Source organism: Vombatus ursinus, unplaced genomic scaffold (assembly GCF_900497805.2).
Source record: "Vombatus ursinus unplaced genomic scaffold, bare-nosed wombat genome assembly UNPS02014807.1, whole genome shotgun sequence".
Taxonomy (NCBI): domain Eukaryota; kingdom Metazoa; phylum Chordata; class Mammalia; order Diprotodontia; family Vombatidae; genus Vombatus; species Vombatus ursinus.
In genome coordinates, this window is record NW_020954585.1 from 44,094,527 (window position 1) to 44,114,987 (window position 20,461).

Sequence of the window (20,461 nt, forward strand, 5' to 3'; positions counted from 1 at the left end):
GGATGTATATATTCTGATATTTTTTAAAAAATCAGTCTTTTTACCACCAACAAGAAGTATTAATGTTATTCTTGTAGATTTATTTTCTATTGGCTGACATATTGTACTCCTGGGTCTGTCACTTCTCTGACAAGAGGTGGGAAGCATACTTTATTATCAGTCTTCTAAAGTCATGGTTGGTCATTGCATTGACCAATTGATTAAATCTTTCAAAGTTGTTTTCTTTTACATAGTTGTAATCATCCAGCTGGTATCAGTTCATACAAATCTTCCCAGGTTTCTCTGACAATCAGAAGACATCATCAGCAGATTAGAGCGCTTCCCCATGATGAACATTTTGTTGCTGATTTGGAAGAAAAGCTGAGCCAACACGTGGTTGGCAACAATGGAGCAAAAAAGGAGTGGGCAGCTTTCAGAGATTTGGTGTATAGTACCAAATTTACTCATCTGGGCCAGAACACTCACAAACATCAGGATTGGTTTGACAAAAATGATGGGAAAATTCAGAAGCTACCCAATGAAAAACAAGAACTCCACAGGGATTACCAGCAGAATAGTTCATCTCTAAGAAGGCAGCGTTTGACTCCATCAAAAGTACAGCTCAAGCAAAGCTGAGAGAGATGCAGGATTCTTGGCTAAGTAAGAAGGAAGATGAAGTTCAGTTTTACACTGATAGTAACAATCCAAAGTCATTTTATGATGTCCTGAAGGCTTTTTTTTGGGCCAAAGACCTTTGGTGCATTTCAACTAATCAGCACTGATGGAGGCACACTGATCAATGATAAGGACACGATCCTGGAGAGTTGGGCTAAACACTTCTATAGTGTTCTCAACAGCCTGTTATCAACCAATGCTGAGGCCATTGACCGTATACCTTAGTTTGAAGTCAGTCCCTTTGAAGATGAACTTCCAACTGAAGAAGAGATTTTGAATGCCATTAGGCTCCTCTTGGGTGGCAAAGCGCTCCTTGCTAATTCCATTCCAACAGAGATCTACAAGGCAGGGGGTCCACTGCTCAGACAAAAACTGACTGAAATCTTTTGGATTGTATGACAAGAGAAGGTTATCTCCTAGGAGGTCAAGGATGCCTCCATTGTCTATCCCTATAAAGGAAAAGAAAATAGGTTGTCCTGTGGCAGTCATAGGGGCATCTCTCTCTTAGTCATTTCTGGCAAGATTCTTGCCAGAGTCCCTCCTAATAGACAGTATAGGGGATAGATATCTAGCCAAGAGCCAGTGTGGCTTCAGAAAGGGCTGAGGAATGGTTGACGTGGTGTTGGCTGGCCAACAACTCCAAGAGAAATGCCAAGAGCAGAACAGAGGTCTGTATGCAATGTTCATTTATCTAACCAAGGCCTTTGATACTGTTAGTTGTGAAGACTTGTGAAGATAATGGCAAAATTTGGTTGCCCAGAGAAGTTCATTAGTATTTAATGGCAGTTTCATGATGGCGTGATTGCACGGGTTCTGGATAATGGATAACTTTTTCATGCTTTTTCAGTCACCAGTGGAGTGAAGCAGGGTTGTGTGCTTGCTCCCATGCTTTTTAGCATGATGTTTTCTATGATGGTATCAGATACCTTCAATGAGGATGAAACCAACATATAAGCTACTGCACTGACAGTAAATTATTTAACTTCAAAAAGCTACAAACCAAGACTAAAGTGGAGGGAGAGTTGATGTGCGACTTTGTTTGCAGATATTTGTGTACTCACTGAAACCTCTGAGGCTAAGATACAACAGAGTATGGATCAGTTCTCTGCTACTTGTGCTAATTTTGACCTGACAATTAACACTAAGAAAATGGAGGTTCTTCACCAGCCAGTACCACCCCATCCATATATGGAACCATCAGTTACAGCAAGTGGAGAAATTTTGAATGGATAAGTTTACTTACCTTGGCAGTATACTTTCCAGGGAGGTACACATGAAAAGGTTGACAGACGCATTGTCAGAGCCAACTCAGTGTTTGGGAGGCTCTGAAGGAAAGTGTGGGAGAAAGGAGGTATTAGGCTGCTCACCAAACTGAAGGTATACAGAGCTGTTGTGCTGACCTGTGTGTGCCTGTGAAACCCGGACAGAGTACCAATGCCATGCTAGAAAATTAAACCACTTTCATTTGAATTTTCATTCATTCAGTCATTCATTTTCATTTGTCTTAGAAATATTCTGAAGCTTACCTGGTGAGATAAGGTACTGGACACTGAGGTCCTTTCTCCTGCCAAGCATTCAAACTCTCTTGTACAGAGTACAATTCAAGTGTCACATGTTATTTAAATGCTGGCTGTGTTATTCAAATGCCAAACATAGTTTACCTAAAAGACTGTTTTATGGAGAACTCACAGAAAGTAGGTGCTCACATGGCGGGTGATAGAAGATCACTCAAAATCTTTCTGAAGAACTTTGGTATTTCTTGCGAGACATAGGACCCACTGGCACAGCCTGCCCAGTATGGCATGCCCGCATCAAAGAAGGAGCTGTGCTGAATAAGCAAAGCAGAATTGCAGTAGGTCAAAAGAAATATAAGAAGTGAAAATTTAGAGATATCTCCATTCTGAATGTTCATATGGACTATTTGTGCCCAACCTTTCCGAGCTATTGGTCTGATCGGCTGCAGTTGGACACATTGTCCACTGACCCCGACTTAGGGATGTCATTTTGGTCCTCTTCCACCATGAAGGACAGCAGCTGACCCCTCTCCACCGGCTGAGCAGGATAAAGCCATTTTCTGCCCTTGTAGTCACAAGTCACAGCGTTGGCTGCTGTATTTCCAGTGGACGGTTCTGCCCATCTCTCCCTGTTCCCCCTTCCCCCCGGAGCTTTCTGCTTCCCCCTTTTTTTCTTTCTGTTTATTGGCATTGTGATCCAGTAGAAAGGACGCTGAATTTTGAGTCAGAGGATCTGTGTTTGAATCCTGACTCCGTTGCTTAGTTATGTAACCCTTCTGTGTCCATAAAATGAGGTAATTGGACCAGGTGTCCTCTGACATCCCTTCCGGTGCTAAGTCTGTGCTCTGGTGTTAATGAGCTTATTTCCAGACTTCATATCCGTGTGTGATATTCTTAGAATACCATTATCCTCACATTTCAGATCTATGCCTAATATTGGGAGGCCTTTATGCTTTTTAACACCTAACATAGAACAATAAAAATACATTAGGTGCTTCAGCACCCGTCTTTTTAAGAGATTGCTTGAGCCACACACCTGTAGTAATATTTAGAGAAAAAAATTGTATATTATTACAGCAAACAAAATTGTTTGCGTAAATGGAAAGTTATTATGTAAAGCATCATCAAATAGGTGTGAACTCAGAATCATGAAAAAACTATCAGTAAAGTTTTTCTTGTACTAACATATAGCAAATAATTGTGCAAACTGCATGAATTCAAAATGTGCTCATAACTACAAAGTATATAAGTAAAATTCAGCCATAAACATTTTGCATAACAATACTTCCTTGTTAGCAGCAGATAAACTATGGAAGACAGGCTAGTCTGGAAGGCTTATAAATCACATCTTCTAAAAGAAAAGAAAAGAAAATTGGAACTAAACAGGACTTTATTGGAATAATCACTGGTAGAACAATTCTAATATATAACCAAGAAATGGAAAACAATTATCTGTCAAAAATATATTTTAAAATATCAGAAAAAGTTGAAAAATATATTCAATAGTCATAGGATAGTAACCTGCCCACTACGGGAAAAGGAGCAGAATGAAATATAATTTCCAGAGTAGGAAAGTCAAATTCCCTTTCTGAGGCAAAAGCAAAAACAAAAAACATAAATTAGAATCCAAGAAACTAAGAAATAAAGCCCAAACAGATTTTATAAACTGTTTTGTTCACCTCAGTTACATTTATATCAAGAAATCCAACAAATTCCAGAAAAAAAAAAGACAAATTGCAAAATTCCAGTCAGCTTCACAAAAAAGGAAATGAGGCCTGTTGTAGGAACCAGTTTGAATTAAAAATTACCAGCAAAACCTATGCATAACGGAGCATAAAAAAATAACCTTTAAAAGTAAAACCTATTTTCCAGGACAAGAGATAGCAATAGGAGAAAAGAGAAAAAATTAATTCCAAGGACTATTCCTGACATGTAATACAAATGTTAGGGACAGCTCCCCATTTGTGAGGCAATGAATAGGGGAAGGAGATAGGAGAACCCAAATGGGGACCTTTTCTCTCCTCCATCATGTTAGGCTTTTAGCTTAAAACTACAGTAATCTAGGGGAATGGTGGCTCCAGATCATAAGTCTCACTCTGCCTTTATTTTTCCTGTTTATCTCCTTGACTTGGCTTAGAAACCTGTCATAACAGTACCACTAAGTTTGTGATTTCCCATAGAGAGTGCATGTTTCACCTGCTTTCTCTGGGACATTCCTCCACAGTGATTGCTAGATGAGTCTACAACATTATACAGATGCTTTTTTTATATTCCCCAATTTCTACTTTTTTTTTTTTTGATGAGGTAATTGGGGTTAAGTGACTTCCTCAGGGTCACACAGTGTCTACCTCCCAGGATTGTTGTGAAGATCAAATGAGATTTCTGCAAAGCACTATGGAAACCTTAAAGTGCTATATAAGTGCTAACTATTATTATCATTATTATTTTATCTAGCAGGGGGATATCCAGTAGCAAAAAAGAGATAGGCAGGAAGCTCAGAGGGGAGAGAGGGGAAAAGGAAGAGATGGCCTACAGTGCCAATTAGAAATACAGCAGCCAGTGCTAAAACACTTCTGACTACAAGGGCAGAAATGGCTTTATCCTGCTCAGATAGTGTAGGGAGGACAGTTAACACAATGGTATCATAGCTCAGAATCTCTGAGGGAGATTACCAGACCAGAGCCATTCAGGATACAAGAACCTCATCATCCTTGACCACCACACCAACCACGCTACCCTCTGCAGCCTCTATCAGCTCGTAGGTTGCCTGTGTCTGCTCCTACGTTCCCATGATGGAAGATGCGTCCACACACCACATTCCATCTTCTCCCTTCCAGAGAGTTTTTGCCCCAGATCTCTGCAAATAGTCCCAAAAACCTTGACACAGATCATGACTTCATTGACTAGTGGGATCCTGGGAAAAAGTTTGCATCCCCATGGTTACCCTGATACAGGGCCAGATTCTGATCCAGAATTACGTAATAATAATACTAGCTAGCATTTGTACTGTACAGCCCTTTAAGATTTTCATAGTACTTTATATAAATTAACTCATTTAATCCTCACAACAACCCTGTGAGGTAGGTGCTATTATTATCATTGCCATTTTACAGATGAAGAAACTAAGGTTAGTAGAGGTCAGATGACTTGCCCAAGGTCACACAGCTGGTAAGTGTCTGAGGTAGGAGTCAACTTGGCATAAAGAACAATATATGAACCTAACAGCAGAGCCAGTGCTCTTTCTACTGTACTAAATTTCCTTCTAGATAAATATTTGGATCATGATCATCTAAAGAACCAGAATATTAGAGTATATTTTAGATCTCCTTTTATGCCCGGTACCTCTTCCACTTTTAATTCTATGATCGCTGTTCCACTTGTCCCTAGTGCTTTACCAGAGAATGTTGTTCATTTGAAATGTGTGTGCAATGTCCATTCTTTCTGGAATTGAATACTTGTTATCCACGCAGAAATAATATTATTCTCTCTTTTAAGTTTTGCTTTTTCAAATGTGTCTATAACTTTTTAAGCTGGGGGTGGATTGGGGGACAGCTGTGTTCTTCTAAAGGGCACAGAAGGAAACTTGGATATTGCTTTTCTGGAAGACTGTTCTCGGTAATCCTGACCAGTGGTTGTTGGCTGTGGAACATTTGTTTGGTGCCTTGCCATTTCCCAATTTGTCTGTCTGCCCTTGTGTCAGAAGACCCAGGAAAGACACTGGCATTGGGACCCGCTGCTGGCAAGGTTGCTATTATCAAAGGTAGGATATTATACTTTCTTCAATCCAAAGACTGGCGCTAATTGAGGACACTATGCTGCTGCTGACTGGATACTAGGGCACAAAAAGAGGAACTTTACTCTCCTTTTAACCATCACTCTTAGTTTCTGAAAATAGATTTTTATCTGCTATTTGTAACCTTAAATAGACAGGCTGGATTATAGCTAGTACAGTACTTGATTATGAAAGTAGAGTGGGGTATGTATGTGTTTGCAGGGAAGAAATCCTTATTGCTTTTTAAGATATTAAGCCACTCATTGCCTCCTTCTTTGCTCTTTAGCCTGATTCTGCCATGTGTAACATTGTGAATTACTGTGTAATCCACGCTTTTTGACTGTCCTGAAACCATTTCTGATTTTTAAAGGGTTTTAATGTATTTTCTCTTATAAAATAACAATGTTTTTATTTTCAGACAAGGGTATTAATGGTTTAATTTCTGTGTCATATCTGAACAAAGTCCAGTAACCAACACCAACAAATTAAAAATTTGTGATGGTGGTGATGGGTCTTTTTTTCTTTTCTGTTTTTTGGGTTTTTAAAAATTGCTAGGGAAAAGAAAAGAATTCTAAGGGAAAATTCCACCTGTGAAATGTAATGCAAAGTTCTTACTAATAAAGAGGAAGTAGAGGGGTAGAGGAGTAGAGAAAAGGGTTAAAAGGAGTGATGGCTGTGCCCTGGATGAGCTGGGTCATCTCAGCCACAAGACAGTGTTGTCTCATTTCCTATTTGATGTCCTGGGAACTGTTTTTAAAATGTCACTCTGGAAATTTAGAATTCCAAACAAATAGTGATATTTCCTGCCCTCTCAGGACGAGTCTGGAGTTAAGTGCCAGTTGGTGACCTGAAGAGGATTTTCCACCTTTACTTTAAATAGTAAAGCTTTGTATAGTTATGGTTCTGACTATTTTGTAGTTGATAAAATTCAAACAGGTTTAATGTACCAGTGATATCCTTAAAGTTTTTTCAGCTATTTAAAATTATCAGCCATACAAAAATAGACTTTAATGCCTTTTTGCCATGAAATAGTACAACTTAGTTGTGTTCATACACAAATAAGTTATATGTAATGCCCCATGTATTTATTTTATAGCCGCAGTTGTCTGTTGCTTGGTGCCTAGGAATGATTTATTCCTTATTTTCCAGACTTAACAGCTCTTTCTCTCCATGACCCCACTTTCCACTGTGACCCATGAAGATACTGATACATGTTCCCCCACTTCTTCTCCTTTTTTTTTTTTTTTTTTTTTTTAGTGAGGCAGTCGGGGTTAAGTGACTTGCTCGGGGTCACACAACTAGTATGTGTCCAAGTGTTTGGTCTGAGGCCAGATTTGAACTCAGGTCCTCCTGACTTCAGGGCCGGTGCTCTATCCACTGCGCCACCTAGTTGCCCCCCCCTTCGTTTCTGCATGCTCATCCTTAAACGTAGAAAGTCATATGAGCAAGACATTTTCCCTCATTTGAATCTTTCCAACAGAGTTGTCACTGATTGTACAAGGACTAGGTTTTTGAAAGCCTAACTAGTTATTAGCTTTTAAAATTGTAAACTTAGTTTACTGTTATAAAAACTAGTAATTTTTTATGTAAAGAAATTCCTTTGTAGGTGTTGTCTCCCAAATAAAAACTAAAATGCATCTTTTTTACTTTTACTACTTTGCATAGGACGTTTTTCCACTAGGCTGAAGGTTATGCCAGGCAAGACATAATTGTTTTGTGCCACTTTGAGGACCTTCCCTTTTACTTCTGTTTTTTGATGGAAGATGGTACCCCCAAAGCAAGGAAGCAAGTGAGAGTGAATTATTTAGAAATTCAGTCCTGACTGCTGAGAATGGGAAGTGGTAATATGGGAACATGAGAGGTGGCAGTGAATAGTAGATACAGAGCTAATTTCAGAGCTGGGATGACCTGGGTCCAGGTCCTGCCTCTGCTACATACTAGCTGGGAGAACCTGAAGAAGTCCTGTCACTGTTCTAGGCAACTTTTTCTAAGATTGAAAGTTGCAGAGAAAAATGCTGACCTGTTCTGGTAGACAAAGTTTTGGCAGTCTTGGGAATGGGAGGAAGATTCCCAACATCAGTGAAATTGCAGCTCTAGTCTCACATCCCGTAATAGCTGAGTACATAGAAGAGATCAAATAGCATGTTCTCTTCTCTGACTAATTCCCTCATTGCTGCTACTTGTATTTTCCAGGAGGGGAGTAGAAATTGGATGGGTCTTTGAGCCCCTAAAGTACTCCCTTGGAACAGCAGTGATTATCATTGTGAAACTCCTTGCTTCAAATGGTCAGGAGAGTTAATCGGAGATTGAACTTAATTCTCCCAAATATATAGCACACTTTGGTTTGGCTGCTAAATAGGTTTTTTTCCCCCCCATAACTGGTTCCTTGGGCAGCTGGGACAGATCCATAACTGATTTTAAATTCGTTTTGCACTCTTAGTCCTTAATAACAGGCTTGATTGAATGCAGGAATCTGCTCTCCCCATAGAAATATAGCCTATAGGACGACGAATGGATTACGACCTGGCACCATGTTTACTTGAGGCAAAATGTCCTCCAGTTCCAGGAGATCCAGATTGGACTGAGGTATTGTTTCAGGTGCTCATGGAATCCCTGAAGGTTCCTCCTTGGGTGCGGAAATTTATAAGACGGTTTGTAGTTTCTCTTTCTTTTATCCATTTTATATCTTCCTGTTTGGGCTTTAGTTGAATTCTCAGCATCCATAATATATGAAAGATGAAAATCATAGGATTCCAGTAGGAAACCATGCTGAGGTGGTGAGAGTTTATCTCTTCTAGCCTTCTTGGCCTAGTTTGTTTATAGGACACATTCTGCTCCGGAACATTTTTAATGCTTTTCTCTGAGTCTTCAACCCTCATGAAGTGGGTAACCAGCATTGAGAAAAGTGAAATCAGATGAATGACAGGTTGCTCACAGCATATTCTCTACTTCTTTGTAGTTCCATTTTATTTTGTTGAACTCCAGGGTTGTAGGTGTGAACTGAAAAAGAATTGGACAACTCTGGTCCATGAGGCACCTTGGAAGAGAGAACAGAGTATTCCTTTATCTCCAGGAACCAAGGGAGACTTAAGTTTGGTTCTAGGATTGTCTGTGAGATTCAGGGCCTTGGGTGATTCTGATGTTGACTCAGGACAGACCAAGCTTACTGGAGCTGCTTTGGACTGCTAGACCCACTAAGCAGGACCTGCATCTCCAGGGAAAAGGCCAGAATTGATCCAATCAGGGAGTAGGAATGTAGGTCACAAAGAGAACTTTTATTAACCTCACTTCTTAAGGAGATATGTTTTTGTGGGGGTTTTTTTTCCCTCTTAACTTCTTCCCACTTCCATCCCACTGTCCCTCAAGGTTATTTTATGAAAGAAGTCAAAATGAATATAAAATCATATTTATCTAAGGGTTTACCCCCATACTTTGATCAGTTCTCTTGATTGATCAAACTAATAGGCATTAAATGAAGCAGTCTCACTCTGCTACTTTTCACAGGCGTGGTCTCATTGATCCATCAGTGCCAGCTGAACTCTAAGGAATCTTTTTTGTCCTTGAATCCCAGGATATACCCTAGAAGCTGTGAAAGTAGGTCAGGGGCTACCCTGCCCATAGGCTATGATCATCTGGCCTGTGATGTCTTGAGAGTGCTGAACTGTAATAGTACACAGGCTAAAAACCTCTGTACTTTGGAAATCACTTTCATTCTCAGTGTGCCCAAGCCCAGGTTTGGCAGTTTGAAGGAAGAGGGGAAAATGTATTCACTTAGCAGAAAGTGGGTGTTTATAAGAAATAGGATGGTTGTTAATGGAAGGGAATAATTTTTACAGATAATTACGTATGGATACTAGGTGGCACAGTAGAGTCCTGGGCCTGAAGTCAGGAAGACTCATCTTTCTAAGTTCAAATCCAGCCTCAGACACTTAACTAGCTGTGTGACCCTAGGCAGATCACTTAACCCTGTTTGCCTCATCTGTAAAATGAGTTGACGAAGGAAATGGCAAACTACTTCAGTATTGACAAGAAAATCCCAAATGGGTTCGGGAGGAGATGGACACAGCTGAAATGATTGAACAACAACAGATTATTTATTTTGATTATGGTGAAATAGCTGAATGTATTTTGATAGGCATAGTAGAAATTTATATATACTCTTTAAATAATTATTCAAGTAATGCAGTTGATAGATCAAATAATGAGCTGATTCTTTTTATCAGCATTGTAGACATGGCCTGATATCTAGATAAAGCCTTATTTTCATTATGTCTTATGTATAATCAACCACAATACATGAAGATTATGGAATTAAAGAGTCCCTTTAGGTTTTAGGAGACTGAGTCAGCCAGCTGGCTGTTTCCTAGTGATCCTGGCTCAGTGACATTGCAGGGATAAAATTTATTTGTTGTTAGGAAACAAAGTAGAAATAGTCTGCAAGACATTTGGGACTGGGATACTGGGATAGTCCAGAAGTATATGAGGGTAGTATACAACTACTCTCAGGGTCAGACCTTTGGCATGTGATTCTGTCCTTGCTCTGATTTTATTTTAGAAACAATAAAAATTATTTTCATTTACTGGATCATCTGTCTTCATATTCTAAAGACCATGATAAGACAACAGTATTAAAAGATATTGGGTGAAAAAAAAAGAAAAAAAAGATATTGGGTGGCAGCTAGATGGCAAAGTGGATAAAGCTCTGGTCTTGGAGTCAGGAGGACCTGAGTTCAAATTTGGCCTCAGACACTTGACACTCACTAGCTGTGTCACCCTAGGCAAGTCACTTAACTCTCATTACCTCACCAAAAAAAAAAAATACATTATAGGGTTGATATATTTTTTTCCACTACCATGCTTTCTTTTGCTGGAACTTTCTCCAGGTCTCAGCTGCTAATCATAGCTATGCTCCGAGGGTCTGTCCTAGGCCCTCTTCTCCCTCTATACTCTCTTGTTTAGTGATCTCATCAGTTCCTATGGGTTCACATTTCATCTCTATGCATGTGATTCTCAGATCTGTTTATCCAACCCTAACTTCTCCTGACCTTCAGTGTCATCACCAACTATTAGACATTTCGTACTGGATGTCGTGTATACTTCTCAAACTCAGTGTATGTCCAAAAGAGAACTCATTATCTTTCCCCACCCCCCAAACCCTCCCTTCTTCTGAATTTCTCTGTTACTGTAGAGGGTACCATCATCCTCCCAACTGCCCTAACTTGCAACCTTGGTGTCATTCTTAACTCCTCTCTTTTTCTCACAGTTCACCTTCCCTCCTGTTGCCAAGACTTGTCAATTTCATCTTTGTGACATCTCTCCACATGCCCCCTTCTCTCCTCTGATACTGCTCCCGTCCTGGTTCAGGCCCTTATCACCTGATGCTTGGACTATTGCAATAGCCTGCTGGTGGATGTACTTCATTTCACCCCCCACTTCAGTCTACCTCCACTCAGCTACAAAAAGTGATCTTCCTAAAGATCACCCCTGCCCCTGCCATGTCACTGTCACCTTCCCCTCTCCCCCACATATACATACACACATTAAACTCCAGTGGTTCCCTCTGACCTCTAGGATCAAATATAAAATCCTCCATCTGACTTTTAAAGCCCTTTATAACCTAGTCTCTTCCTACCTTTCCAGTATTCTTAAACTTTTCTCCTCTCCATGTAGTCTTAAGATCTATTTATACCAACCTTCTTGCTGTTCCTCATGCCTAACACCCTATCTCCTGACCTTTTTACTGGAATGTTGTCCCTTCTCACCTCCACCTCTTGGCTTCCCTTAAGACTGAGCTCAAATCCCACTTCTTACAAGTAGCCTTTCCCACTCCTTCTCACTGCTAATGCACAGTCTGAGATTACCTCCTATTTATGCTGCATATATGTTGTGTGTACATTGTTATTTGGGTGTTTTTCTTCCTCATTAAACTGTAAGCTCCTTGAGGGCAAGGATTGTGTTTTTGCCCTTTTTTGTTTTCCCAGCCCTTTGCACAGTGCCTGATATATAGTAGGCGGTTAATAAATGCTTGCTGATTGACAAGCTGACCATGCAGGAAATTTGGCGTTTCTTTTAGACAGGAATTATTGAGGCAATATTATGTTTTCAGTCATAGAGGTGTTGTGAACTGTAGAGGATAGAGTGCTTCTTATTTCCAGAGCAGCAATTGTTTCATTCTTTGTATTTGTATCCTTAGCACTCAGCACAATACTCAGCACATAGTAGGTGCTTAATAAATGCTTGTTGATTGATTAGTTGATTGCCTTAGCCTTCCCTTGGCTCTGTGTTCATCTTTCCTGTGGCCCTTAGGAAAATCCTAGTGCATACTGAAGCTATGGAGCAACATCATGTAGCCACATTTAATAACTTGTGCTGTCATCTGAAGCTTAGACAAATGCCACAGCCTTGTTATCCCTATTTTCGGTTGTCGCTGAGCCCTCCTTGAGCTATTTTGACTGTTCTGGTTTATACAAAATATTTTTGGTGATCATTATGACAGAGTCATGCACCAAGCTTATATGGAAGTGGTTGCTTATTAGCCTTTGTGGGATGTTGGTAATAATTGCTTACATTTATGTGGTGCTGTAAGGTTTACAAATTGCTTTCCTTACATCCTGTGACTTAGGTCTTGTAAGTTCTATTTGCCTTTTCACACATGAGGAAACCTAAGCTCAATATAGGTTAATTGATTTGTCTGAAGTCACATGCCTAGCAAGTGGAAGAGCCATGATTTTAACCTGAGTCTGGTGATTTAAGTTTCATGCTCTTTCCACTTCTGAACTGCTTCTTAATAGACCCTACATGTTTTGTATAATTATTGTCATTTTAGTTCTGAGATTTTCTATTCCTAAAATGTCATGCAACTGAAAGTAGTAATCGAATCTCATTTCAGTTCTAAAAATCTAGGTTTGTTGTGGAAAATCAGGTGAGCCCAGATATATTGTTAGCTACTTATAACATAAAGACAATCACATTACTAGCATTCTTAGTCATAAAGCCAAATATTATATCAATATAGACCCTAAGAGCTAAAAGGGATCTTAGAGATCTTCTGGTCTACCCCCTCAATTTTGGAGTTAAAGAGAGCATTGGGATGCAAAGGGGTTTGTATCTATGGTCAGACCATGAGTAGAGGTTGACTAAGAAGAGAATCCAGGTCTTCTAACTTTCAAACTACAACTCTGTCCAATCCTTCCCTTAGATTTATTCTAAATCATCGCATTGCCTCTAAAAATTAGAAATAAAATCTGTGAGAGGGAGGGTAGCATGATGGATAAAGAATTAGCCTGGGAGTCAAGACCTGCCTCTGAAACAGAGTAGCTGTGTGGTTCAACTTCTCAGTAGCCCAGATGCTGAACTAGTTTCTAGCTGAATTAGTTGCTGGAAGGAGTTTCTTTAACTGGAATTCCCTACACTGATAAAAGGTTCAGAACCTTCCCCCCATCTCCCCTAGTTCCCCCCCAAAAAATCTATGGTTTGAGCTCCAGTGAGTTTTGTTTTGAAATATATCCGCAGTTCAGTGGTGCAACACAAATGTGAGTACAATAATATAAATAATGTAAATGCAACTTTAGTAACATCAAAGTTAGTTGTTGTATGGGATAGCATTATATTTATATATATATGTTTATGTTTATATATAATATATATAACATATATAATATATATAACACACACATAACATATACATATATAACATATATAACATATGTAACATATATGTGTGTTTATATATATATATAATATATATATGTAAGCAAACTAAGCCACAGGGAAGAGAAGTTAATATCAACAAAAGTAATGGAAAGGAGCTTTTCAGAAGCTAAATACCTAGTATATTGTTTTGGGAAAGAGGCAGTATTTGCTGAGGCTCAGAGCTTAGGTCTAATAGAGAGATCTGGGATATTGCTCAGATAGAAAGAGGGGGATTATTAATTCTACTTAGTATGCCACAAACATTTTCGTTTTTTTGCACCTGACACCTTCAGGAGGATTGTACCGAAGGGAAAGCTGATGGATTATATCACCTCCATGGCCATCATCCCCCTGCTCGTTGGCTGCATGGGAGTCTTCAGTCTCTTCAAGTTGCTGCAGTGGATACGAATGAAGGCCTACATCCAGGATTCTGTCGTCGTGATTACAGGGGCAACCTCTGGACTGGGGAAAGGTGGGTTCCCAAGTATGTTGCTGGCTGATGAAGAGGAGTCAGAATATTCCTTTCTCCCCATTGCCATTTCTAGATTCTTCCTCTTCTGCATTCACTCAGCAACTTCTCCCTAAAGTCTAAAACTTGCTGGCTGTTATCTACTGGCTCTCAGCTAATTTTCTCTGCTTTCTGTAGTTCAGTGCCTAGTTGACTGTCTCAGAACTTCTCTATCCCAGCTTCTGCTCTTGTACTGGAGAACTTCAATATAACCTGTTCATGTTTCCTCAAACACCCTAATCTTATCTCCCAGTTCCTTACTCTATTCATCTCCCATGATCTACTCTTCTGCTCTACCTGAGCTACAGAAAGGGATAGTTAATTACATTTTTGATCTTGACATAACCTGTAACTGTTCTACTTCCATAATCAAGAACTCTGAAATTCCTTTATCTAATCTTAACTGCCTGTCATTCCATTTCTCCCTATGCCATACTCCTCCTAAGCTTATTTTCAATCCTCCTTATGATCACCAATCCCTCTACTCCTCATTACTTTGTGGGACCCCCACTGCTCTGTCATTACTTTCTTCTTTTTTTAATCTAGACTCTTAAGTTTACCATTTTGACCCTGTCCCATTGCTGCTCACATTTTACCAAATCCCAATCCTGGATTACTCCCACCATCTACTTTCTTCTGTTGTATTTCTGTGCTGCAAAATTGAGCTGGAGAAAGTCATGCAAACGTGCTGCTTAGGCCCATTCCAAATTTATGTTATCTAGACCTTCACTCTGGCAAGTTAATCCTTTGGCTCCATTCTAACTGATTTTCTAACTCACCCCCAACAAAAGCTGTTCCAAACCTTCTTTTTTCTTCCCCATCCTCTTACATCACTTGCTCTCTTTAATGAGAAAATAAGGACATGGACCATGAGCTCTTTTTTTACCCTATAACATCCCCCATTTTCTCCTTTTTTACTCCAGTCTCTGATGAAGAGGTGGTACTTCTTGCCAAGGGCGGCACCTCTACACATACCCTTGATATTTCATTCCTGCCATCTTTTCTAGCATATTGTCCCCACCGTCTTCCTCCTCCTCCTCCTCTCTCTAATCTTCAGCCTTCCTTCTCTGATTCCTTCCTTACTGTCTACAAAAATGGCCAGGTCTCCTCAATTATCAAAAATTCCTTACTTGATACTATTATCCTATATCTCTCCTTTCTTAGCCAAGCTTCTAGGGGGAAAAAAACCCAGCTGTCTGCAAGCAATGCCTCCCCTTCTCCCCTTACTCACTTTTCAACTCTTGGAAGTTTGGCTTCTAACATCATCACTCAACTGAAACTGCTGTCTTCAAAGTTACCTGCCATCTCTTTTTTGAATTTAATTTTTATTCAATTAGCAAGCATTTCTTTTTTTTTCCCTACCACTCTATGGACAAAAAAAATCCTTGTAAGAAATATATATAGTTAAGCAAAACAAATTCCCACATTTGTCATGTAAAAATGTATGTATTTATACAATGCATACAATGATGTAAAGGAAAACAACTTTGAGAGACTTAAGAACTCTGATCAATATCATGACCACTTATGATTCCAGAGGACTCATGATCAAACATGCTGCCCACCTTCTGACAGGTGATAGACCTAGAGTGCAGATGAAGAAATATATATATATATTTATGTATATTCTTTAAATATCTTGGATATATGAGGCCTTTATTAGAAAAACTTGCTGCAAAGATTTTTTTTCCAGTTATTTCCCTTCTAATCCCAGTTTCCCTTCTGATCTTATCTGCATTCAACCTAGACTGTCATTTTTTAAACTTAATCTCATTTTTTTCAACTGATGAAAGTCTTTTCTCTCTCCTGCCCTCCCCCCACCCTTGAGAAAGAAAGAAAAATGGAACTTTTGTAACAAATATGCATAGTCAAGCAAAACAAGCTCTCCAGTTGGCCAAAAAAATATATGTATCAATCTGGGCCCTGAGTTTGTCACCTCTCATTAGGGTGGGTCCTGTATTTCATCATGAGTCTTCTGGAATTGTGGTTGGTCATTGATCAGTTTTCCCCTTTCTCTTTTCAAAAAAGCAGCAGGTAAAGAGAGCAAAGGTATGCTAAGTTTGATAATATGTGCTTTTGCTTCTCCCTGGACACTTTTCTCTTTCCTTTGCCAAAGACTCTTGTCCTTTCCTTTTAAATTCCTCTTCCCAACCCACCCTCAAGGGTTAGAGTTTGTTTCCTTTAGGACTGACCCCTCCCTTAATTTGCCCTCCCTGCCCTTTTCCTCCTGTTTTCCTGGGTTGAAATGTATTTCTACACCCAATTGTGTGTGTCTTCTTTCATTTACTAGTTCAGATGAAAGTAAGATTCAAGTGTCAATCCATTCCCTCTACATCTTCCTCCTTGTTTTGCTTCTTCTTGCTCACTCAGATTATGTAAGAGATTTTCCCCCCATCCTTTTTCTTCCTTTCTTGCCTAGAGAATTCCTTTTCCCTTACATTTCCTTTTTTTTTTTTTTTAAGATCATCAGAATAGGTTCTCTGTCTTATTAAACTATGTCTGTGATCCTTGAAGTGATAATAGAGTTCTAAGGGAACATGTATCATCTCTTCATATTAGAATGTAAAACAGTTCATCTTTGTTTAGTCCCATGATTGCTCATTCATATTTATCCTTTTATATTTCTCTTCACTCCCAAGATTGGAGTGCTGGTCCTTTCATCAGGAATGCTTACAGATCTTTTGTTTCATTAAAGATTCATTTTCTTCCTATAGGATTAAACTCAGTTTTGCTGGGTGAATTAGTCTTGGTTGTAAGCCTATATACCTTTTGCCTTCTAGAGTATTGTATTCCAAGCTCTCCACTTCTTTATAGTAGTAGCTGCTAAATCTTCTATGATCTTAACTATGGCTCTTCAATGATGGCATTTTTTTGTCTGCTTGAAATATTTCTTTCTTTGACCTAGAAGCTTTTGATTTTTTTCTGTAATGTTCCTGAGAGTTTTTATTTTGGAGTTTCTTTCAGAAGGTGACCAGAAGATTTTTTTCAGTTTTTACTTTGTCCTTTTGTTCTAAGAGATAGGCAGATTTTTTTAAAAATAATTTCTTAAAATATAATGTCTAGACTTTTTTTTGGCGGGGGGTTGGTGCAGTTAATAGTTTTCAAGTAGTGCGATGATTCTTAAATTATCTCTCCTTGATCTGTTTGCCAGTTCAGTTTTTACATTTATACTTCCATTTTTTTTCAGTCTTTTGACTTTATTTTAATATTTCTTGTCATCTCATAAAATCATTAGCTTCTCTTTGGTTCATTCTAATTTTCACGTAATCTATTGCCAGATTCAGGGACTCAGTCTTCATTCATGTAGGAATGTCAAAGACAAGCAAATCATCTTGTTTGAGAGGAAGACTTATACCATTCTTGGGTAAATCTGCTAACTTTTCTTCTGCCCTCAACCTTTTAGGAGCTATGATATCTCTTAGGATTATTTGATCCTTACTTCATATGACTATCTTTTTGGACGGGTTTGTCTTTGAGTAAACAGTAATATTGTCAACTAAGGGAACAACATATTTTTATATTCCCATTTTAGGGAGCCTGCATCCCAAATTTGTGAGGGGATAACATATGTTTACTAAGGAGGAAATTCCAGAAATCTTTCAACAGAGAAGAATTGTGTGATAGCCTAGATAATTGATAGTTCTGAGGACAACAGCTCTTATCTGACCCTCACTGCTCCCCATCTTACCCTTGTATTTTTTTTTCCTACAAAACTTTCCTAAGGACTGAAAATGGAATGCTTTTCCAGCCTGTTGTTCTATCTCAGTTCCTCTCTGTACAGGGTTCATTTCCTCCAATTTTGGCTTTGCTGCTCTCAGAGCTAGTTGTAGAGCTTGGGCTATCATTTTTCAACAGCTATTTATATACTGACCTTCCTAAGATTTACTCTTCTCAGTTCTGTGTTCTTTCCTACCCTTTTGGGGCATATCCCAAAGTAGTTCATTGTATTCCTTCATCAGACCTGCATCAAAAATTTTTATATTCCTTTGGGAATGACAGAGAACATCAGAGAACATTCCTCCTCTCTAAAATGTTGCCATCTGAGTTGAGGAGAAATCTTTCTGACAGTTTCTTCTGGAAAGCTTGGCCCATTGCTTAGAGGGATTGCATGTTCTGGGATGGCCTGAGCTCGTAGCGCCACATGGACTCTAGAAGACTATGCCCGCTAAGGCTGCACAAAAATGTACCTTTCACCATGATGGATCCTGTTCTTAATTTGGCCACAGTTGGTGTTCAAGCAGCTTCTGTGCCTGCATCCTGGCTCATACATTCATTCAACAAGCATTTAGCAATTACCTGCCATCTGTCATATGCCATACACTGTGCTCAGCAAGGGAGATAAAAAACAAAAAACAAATTCCTGTCTTACTTGTGTTCTATTGCCAGTCACGCGCTTGACCCACTGAATGAATTTATTAACTCTTGTTTAAGAGACGGCTGTACGCGTATGAGCACAATTGAAAATGTCCTTGTTTAAATGATATGATATCTTTCTCCCAGAGAATTCAATGCAAGTGCATTTTTTTACATACAGAAATAATGTACATATATAGTTGTGTAAAATTGGTGAGAGAAATTTGGCACTGAGGTTGAGCAATAGGAAGGAAGACCATTTGGAGTGGCTTTTAGTGAGAAGTAAGAGTGGCTTTTAGGAGGGATTTAAAACAATAGAACTAAGGGGCTGCTAGGTGGCGCAGTGGATAGAGCACTGACCCTGAAGTCAGGATGACCTGAGTTCAAATGCGTCCTCAGACTTTCTAGCCGTGTGACCCATGGCAAGTCACTTGGGGTTACCATTGCCTAGCCAAAAGAAAAAAAACCACACACACAAAAAAACCCAGTAGAACTGGGATGATGAACTTAATGATGAACTTTTTTCCTCCAGAAGAAGAGCCCCTATGTACAGAACAGTTTTGTGACTCACTATCCAATCCTGCTGTAATCTCTTACAGTTACAAAGAAGTGTGAAACAATACTGGGGAAAGAGTGTTTAGACAGGGACAGGGAACTCTAGGTCCTCAAGTGCGGCCGTTTGACTGAATCCAAACTTCACAGAACAAATCTTCTCAATGAAAGGATTTGTTCTGTAAAGCTTGGACACCCAAGGACCTGGAAGGCCACATGTGGCCTCCAGGCTGCAGGTTTCCCACCCCTGATTTAGACTAAAAGAATGTACTTTAATACAAATACCTACTTCTTCATTCTTTTTTGTCTGTGAAGGCATTAATTCTCCAACATGGAACTCCTTGAAAAATATGGATGCCAGGATAAAAGTATCTTTTACATCCTGGATACTAAAAAACTGTTTTATGGTCTGAAGCCTTGTTATTTATATCACATAGAACTGCTATGGAGCTCATGATATCACAGAACTAGTACTCTTTTTCTCTCTTTTTTTTTTATTTTATTTTTAGGCAATTGGGACTAAGTGACTTGCCCAGAGTCACATAGCTAGTAAGTGTCAAGTGTTTGGTCTGAGGCCAGATTTGAACTCGGGGTCCTCCTGACTTCAGGGCAGGTGCTGTATCCACTGCACCACCTAGCTACCCCTACTATTACTCTTTTTAACATACTTAGCTAGAAGTCTAGGATAAATGGCAGAGCTGATGCTAACTAGCATTTGGGTTATGTCAGGCTGGTGGGGGCGGGAGGGTTCACAGTGCCTGACCATACTTTGCCTCTTTTAGTGAGTGGCTTTAAGTTGTAATTAACATCACAACTCAGATTTTATGTTTTTAATATTCTAGAAAGACAGTTCAGAAGTAGGAGCTGTGGGGCTCTATTATGAAAATGAGAGTCAGGTTTGTGATCATGGGCCCCAGAGGTAGGAGGCAGTGGAAGTGGAGATGGGAGGTATTGGCGCAGGTGCATGGGACAGTCATCTTTATCTTCTGAATTCTCAGTAAGTATCCATTTAATCACATTAGTAGAGAATGATTTTAGATCTTTTCAGCTATAAAACTTCTGGTCTTATTATATCTTCATTTATAGAATGTGCTAAGGTTTTTTATGCGGCCGGTGCTAAGTTAATTCTTTGTGGACGAAGTCAAGAGAAGCTGGAAGAGCTCGTCAGAGAGCTGTCTGCTACTCGCTATAGAAAGGTAAGAATGGAAGGAGGGAGATGTGCGTTCAAGTCCAGGAGAGTTAGGCCTTTCATTCAGAGCTTCTTCATATTCTCAAACTGGAGGCAGTAACATCTCCTGAAGTGTTATTACACATCAGAACCGAACCAGAGGCAAACAGACTAAAGAACTACGTTCCCAATCTTACTGAGGAGCACTTGGTACTTTCTCAGTTAAGAGATGGCAAACTGTGTAGCTT

At 39.4% G+C, this 20,461-nt stretch overlaps 1 protein-coding gene across 2 annotated transcripts in view; it reads left to right on the plus strand.

Annotated features, from left to right (window-relative positions):
- DHRS7B (dehydrogenase/reductase 7B) overlaps nucleotides 1-20,461 on the plus strand; it is a 59,520-nt gene that overhangs the window by 16,369 nt on the left and 22,690 nt on the right. For both annotated transcript variants that reach the window (XR_003570233.1, XM_027874770.1), the window contains exons 2-3: nucleotides 13,926-14,104; nucleotides 20,132-20,241. Coding sequence is in view for 1 of the 2 variants with exons in the window: in XM_027874770.1 (XP_027730571.1) it covers nucleotides 13,926-14,104; nucleotides 20,132-20,241 (289 nt within the window). In the remaining variant the exon portion in view is untranslated. The remainder of the gene's footprint in view (nucleotides 1-13,925; nucleotides 14,105-20,131; nucleotides 20,242-20,461) is intronic.